The sequence below is a fragment of the Montipora foliosa genome, chromosome 3 (assembly GCF_036669935.1).
Source record: "Montipora foliosa isolate CH-2021 chromosome 3, ASM3666993v2, whole genome shotgun sequence".
NCBI lineage: Eukaryota > Metazoa > Cnidaria > Anthozoa > Scleractinia > Acroporidae > Montipora > Montipora foliosa.
The window spans coordinates 23,929,048-23,935,461 of record NC_090871.1 but is presented as its reverse complement, the minus strand read 5'-3'; the positions used below and the strand labels follow the sequence as shown (position 1 = coordinate 23,935,461).

Sequence of the window (6,414 nt, the reverse complement as noted above, 5' to 3'; positions counted from 1 at the left end):
ATAAAGTGGGAAACTTAGGGTAGATAGGGGTAAAGATGATTAACTTAGGGTAGATGAGAGTAAACGTGGTAGAACGAGGTTAACTTGGGTAGACAAATGTAAGCGAGGTATAAAGTGGCCAACTTAGGGTAGATAGAGGTAAAAGTGGTTAACTTATGTACCAGTCAAAGTGAAGCTTCAACATCCCGTCCCCCCTGGCAACCCCCGGGCATTTAAATTTTTGGAAATTTTTTGTTCAAATGCCCCCCTCCCTGGGACAAAAAGCTATTCAAATGCCTCATCATAGGTTCATTTCAGATGATGAAATGCCCCCACCCCCGGGAAAATTACCAGATTTTTATAAACTGAATGCATTGGTTTTACGGAGTTCCATGCAACAACACTTAAATACATTCCATTATTTATGCACCTACATATCAATCGTCGCAAATGTATCATTAAAATATTCATAAATACACCGGGTCGGTCAAAGCAATAATTGACCTCTATAAAGCGTATCCGACGACTTCGGTATTGTATTGAATAATTGTTTATATTGTAAATACGATTTAATTTATTACTCCACTATTACGCCATTGTACCATATTTGGTCAAGAGAACGCGCAAAATATGAGACGGTGGTAATACACTGTACTGTCCTGGTTTTACCGGTTTAGAACAGAGTAAATACAGACGGAACGGGAGTTCTTCAATGAAAGAAATTGTTTTCAGCTCAATGCAAAGCCTGAGAATTTAGTTTGTGATCGCTTGTCACTCGTCATTTTGTTTATTCAATCAAATAAAGATCTTTGGCTGGCTTTTTGTATTGCCCTGAAGGACAGATGATGCATTTTTTTCAAAACACTCTTACCAAATAAAATTGAAGCAAAAGAACACCTTTTTGTAGTGGAATAATAAATCTCTTATTCAATGGTTTAATATATAATACTCGCAGACATTTTGCTCATTGCTCGTATATACTACACAATTGCAACTCGAAAAATATCTGCATGTATTATATGTTAAACCATCGAGTAAGATGTATATATTTTTAGTAAAATCCAACTAGTGGTCTATTATCAATGCTGCGTTCTGATTGGTTGAGCTACTAGTAGGCTATTTGTTATAGCCCACTAGTAGCGAAAGGCGCCGGCTTTGAAAACCAAAACAACAATTAAAGTCTAGCTTTAACTAGCGAAAGATGTTTTGTCTCGATATTTTTTGACCAACTAGTTGGATTTTACTAAAACAATTATTCCTCTCGCCCTCATGGCCTCTGAGTCAATAGCCCATTCGGCCTTCGGCCTCATGGGCTATTGACTCAGAGCCCATTCGGGCTCGAGGAATAATTGTTAAATATACAGAGCTAGAGTGTTGTGCGCATGACTAGAAAAGCATGTGCTCGCCCAATCTCGTTCCCAGAGCCCACGTGTCTAGCTACGCAATGCGTATACAATACCCGACGTGTCTTTTGGTCAGTTCCAAGACACGGAGCTCTGGAATAATCAATTTTCAGACTCCAAGATTTCAGGAGTTCCGGTTACACGGCGCATGCACGCCATTGTTTACAACATGGCGTCCAGAGATAAAGTAGATGTGGATGCGTTCCACAAAGGCATACAATACGCACTAGAGAAGCTAGGAAAGTCCAATTTGGCTTTAAAAGAACAGCAATATCAGATTTTGAAAGCGATCGTGATGATGAAAAGAGATGTTTTAGCGGTTTTACCAACGGGTTTTGGCAAATCACTCATATACCAAAGTTTGGGTTTCATCTACGATTTCCTGAGAAGTGACTCTGATTCCCAACACGCAGCTATCGTTGTGGTTTCGCCGCTAAATGCCTTGATGCAGGATCAAGTAGAAAAGTTGATGGCCTTTACGAATGTATGCGTCATGAAAGCCAGTACCGATCTGAGTGATTCCAGCTCTGACCTTCGACAACGTGCTCAGATAATTTTCGCCCATCCAGAGGTATTTGTGCAGAGCCAGGTCATGAGGGACACGACTCTCCAGAAGCGTGTTCGAGCTGTTGTTGTAGACGAAGCTCATCTTATAGAAGAATGGTAATTTTTTTACCTTATTCTCTAACAGAAACTTAAATTAATTCCTAAATATGGAGTATAGAACAGAGTTCTTTCAATAGATATTACGGCTGCTATTAGTTAATATAATTTCCATGCATCTTTTCGGCTAGAATTCCTCAAATTCCATGCCCATAAAAAAAGGAACATAGCGCAAACAAAAATCATGTCTGACTCCTTGAATATTTTTGCTCAGTGAATTCTGGTCTTAGTAGTGAAATGACGCCATCGTGCAAATGGCCTATTGTGGCTCTATCTAGGAGACAGGGAGGTAAGATAAAAAATCTGGAGACTCAGGAGATAATCTGGGACAGCTGGGAGCCATGGCTTTATCCAAGTAACCTTCAGGAGGCCAGTGTAGATGTGAACCCATTTCTCTCAGGGTCAATTTAAGATTTAGAATAATATTATAGTACAATTGTTTGGCACCTTATGTATTTTCCAGTCCAAGGTACTCAAACTGATCCAAATTTGAACATTGTATATTGTAATGTGTATGACACTGTTTTATTTATTGCTCAAACAGGAAAGACTTCCGTCCAGCATATGCAAAACTTGGAGTCCTCGGAAACTACTTCCCTCAAGTACCCATTGTAGGGCTTACTGCCACTGCTAACTGCAAAACACAAGGTATTATCTGTGATTCCCTTGGACTGCTTGAGCCAGCAATAATCAAAATCAATCCAGATCGTGAAAACATCTATTTTGCATCATACAAAAGAAAGTCAACTGGTGATGATAAGCTTCTAGAAATTATAGAACCTCTCATGCAGCAGCTAAAACAGGAGCGACAAGAATTTCCACTAACACTTGTTTATTCCAATTTGGAAACCATATCAGATTGTTACATGTATTTTAGTGAGATGCTAGGTACAGAACAGTATGAACCACCTGATGCTCAACCTATTGCAAAGAATCGCATGTTCACATTGTTTCATGCTCAATACCCGAATCATGAGCGTCAGAGAATTACAACAGAGTTGGCAAGTGGAACCTCCAAGCTAAGAATTCTATTTGTTACTGTTGCTTTTGGCATTGGTGTAGACATTCAAAATATCAGACAGGTAATACACATTGGCATTCCATATGCTATGGAGGAATATTTTCAGGAAGCCGGACGTTGTGGCAGAGATGGCTTGCCCTCAAAGGCATTGGTCTACTTTAATGCCTATGATATATCCCAGTCAAAAACCCAAATGGCTGATGTCATGCGAGAATATGTTAAAGCAAACAAATGCAAGAGAGAAATTATTCTGAAACATTTTGGATATGAAACTCCCAGACGAAGTCGTCCACAGCATACATGTTGTGATTACCATGAAAAGACCTGTGACTGTGACAGCTGTTTGCTTTCAGATGTCTCAAACCTCTTCTTGGCCAATCCCTTGGAAGACACCAGTGAAGCAGAACCATCTACTGTGAATAATCATGAAGTATTATCTAGATCAAAGGCTGAAAAGCTACGCCAAGATTTAATTGACTACCGGTTGTCCCTCCATGGCTCTGGGAGATCTTGTGTCGGTGGAATTACTCTAGCTACAGGATTTAGCATACAACTCATAGATAAAATCGTGGACAATGCACTTTGTCTAACCTCTGTAGAGAGAGTTATGATGGATTTTCCTGTGTTTAGTATTGCCCATGCCCAAGCAATTTATAACACGGTACAAAAATACCATTGATGTTTATTAAGTTAGTGATTTGTCTAGAAATCTGAATTACCAGTACACATGATGTTTTTACAGAACTATGAGTCGCAGACAGAGCAGTGAGTCCCAATAGAAAATGACAATTTGAACAACTAAAGTTTTCCTTGAGTGTTCATCATTGCATCCAGAGGGAGAAAGATTCATTGTGCATATCACATAGTTCAAATTTATCTGGAAAACATGGCATCAAAAATGGAGGACACAGTGAGGTAAATCAGTGGTAGTTTTGTATATTAGTCATTGATTTTTTCCATAAACAAGGCACAGGTATCCTCCTCATTCAAAATATGGCATAATAAAAAATCCTGCTTGGAATGTTCTAATTTTATCACTTCCTCAGTGCCCATACAGCAAGTTGTGAGTGGGAAAGCAGGGCAGTAGGGTGCATGCTTGAATTTTTTGATTTTTTTTGTTTTATACACCTCATTCCAATATGGCGACAATTTTACTATTCTTTTGTGTCTATGTTAATCGGCCCTTGTCACCTCGTTTTAGATTAAAAATTCTTTTGAATTCTGCAGATGCAGTCGAGGCCAAGAGGGCTAATGAACATAATTATAAAGGAATGATAAAATGGTCGCCATTTTGGAATAAGGAGTATTCCATTTCATTTTCTTTTATTTTTTTTGACACAAAAGTGAGGGGATAGGGTGTGAGGTGGGGGGTGGGGCTAAAGATCCCCCAGCCCATCCCTTAGCATGGTCCCTGCTCTGAATTGGTGTTGTCATGATTGTTTGTGCCTGTGTCTCAGCAGCCATCTCAATGTTGCGCTCACTGAAAAAGTATGAAACATAAACTGCGCTATTTTCCATTTCCAAAACAAAGCATGCTGTTGAGCTGAAAACTTGCATGCAAGTACATTTTTTTAATGTCTTTTGCCTAATGAAGGTAACAAATCAAATGCTCGTTTGCCTTTCAATTTTTGATTTTTTATGATGTCACATGCAAACCAAGAATTATGTTGATATTTCAGCCTCTCCTTTACCTGCATGCACAAGATACAGAATACATATACCCATGCACTTATAGATGCTTAGCCAACAGGGACAGCCAGAGAAAGGAAACCCATGGTACATGGGCAAACAAATTCAAATGTGTGTACACTGTATGATCCCCATATTCTCTGTATCATTTTAAGCATTCATACTGTGTGCAGTATACATGTAGATTGGAACCAAAAGTGCTTCTAATAGTCTCTTGGTGAAACCCAAGTTTATGTGTATAGGAACTTCAGAATCAGCAAGGCCCAATTTATCCTTTTGCCATTATGTCATCATGAAACACATAGCTTTTGTAAGTCATTTACATTTTCAGACTGAAGTACAGTGGTAGAGAAATAACCATTGTTGAATCACATATCATCTTCACTTGCACTTTCTATCTCATTAACATCTTCAATAAGGTCTTCATCATCTTCTGCATCATCACAATTGGCATGATAGTTCTTTGCTAAGTGTCTCTTGTGCCTTGTAAGCCAGGAATGCAGTAGGGATACATCAAGTTGGTCCAGTGGGCTCTTACTAATTGTTGGAAATGACCGGTGAGCTCTTCCAGGCTGATTACTAAAGGGCGCTTTGTTGTGAAAGAGTTTAATCATCTCCTTAATGTCCTGTACTGTGCTGGTGTGGGTATGTGACGTTGAATCTGGTGGAATATCACTTGTTATATCATAATTCTGAATTATCTTGTTCAAACCATATGCAGCAGCAGTGCTTCGTTCCACAGCCTTTAGGGTCTTGTTGCCACACATGCCTTTCAGAATGACCTTGTAGTGCTTAATAAGCATTTCCATCTTGAGGTCATTAGCACAGTTATTTCCAGCACCACCCTTTGTATTGACAAACTGACCATGGGTTACCCGGTGTGCCATTTGTTCAGTATAGAGGCCCTTAACACAAGTGATCAGTCTCATTGCTTCATAAGCATATTTCATTCCATGCCTCCTTGATCTAAAGTATAGCATTAGCAGCTTCCAGTTGATGAGACTTCTTTCTCCATCACCTTCTTTTTCTGTGTCATTGAGTTGCATCAGCATGACACCTAGCTGTATGCATTGCAATGCATAATTCATTACCCTGTCATCATTCTCAGGTGGCATATCAGACATTGGTGAAGGTAGCTTGGTTTGACTCTCTTCACAAGAGGTTTCCTCCTGTCTTGCTTGTGGGATTCCCAGATGTTCTCTTGGCCACATGACTACTTGTCCAATGCTGATTATTCCTGCTGCAATTGCTTCAACTGCTGCAACAAACACAGGAACAGTCTGCTCAGTTTGTATGCCTTCAGCCCCAGTAACTTGCCCAACGCCAAGGACCTCATAACCATGTGGTAGCTTTGGCTGTACGATTATAACCACTTGACCTTCAGGGTGTTACAAAAATAAAATAAAAGTTACCGGTAGGTTAGGTGTATTTTAGACTGCTGAGAGGAGTACGGGGTGGTCCATGTTTACAGAGCTATAATTATATAGGGTCACACCTAAGATTGAAAGTTGGTACAAGCAAATTCTGTCTATGTCCAACACATTGGTGACTCTCAGTCCCTGACATCATCAATGCCTTGCTGTGCCCTATGAGTGTCTTAACATTACTGAGTTCTGACATGACCATGCTTGTTAACACCCCTGTCTCTGGATTACTGTT

General features: G+C 39.7%; 1 protein-coding gene across 1 annotated transcript; it reads left to right on the top strand.

Moving 5' to 3' along the window:
• The first annotated feature begins 1,477 nt into the window (after window positions 1-1,477).
• Window positions 1,478-4,132, top strand: LOC137994646 (ATP-dependent DNA helicase RecQ-like). Its single transcript, XM_068840252.1, has 2 exons — window positions 1,478-2,045; window positions 2,590-4,132. Exons 1-2 carry the CDS (start codon window positions 1,531-1,533, stop codon window positions 3,743-3,745), a joined length of 1,671 nt encoding a protein of 556 aa, XP_068696353.1. The 5' UTR covers window positions 1,478-1,530; the 3' UTR covers window positions 3,746-4,132.
• Window positions 4,133-6,414: the final 2,282 nt, after the last annotated feature.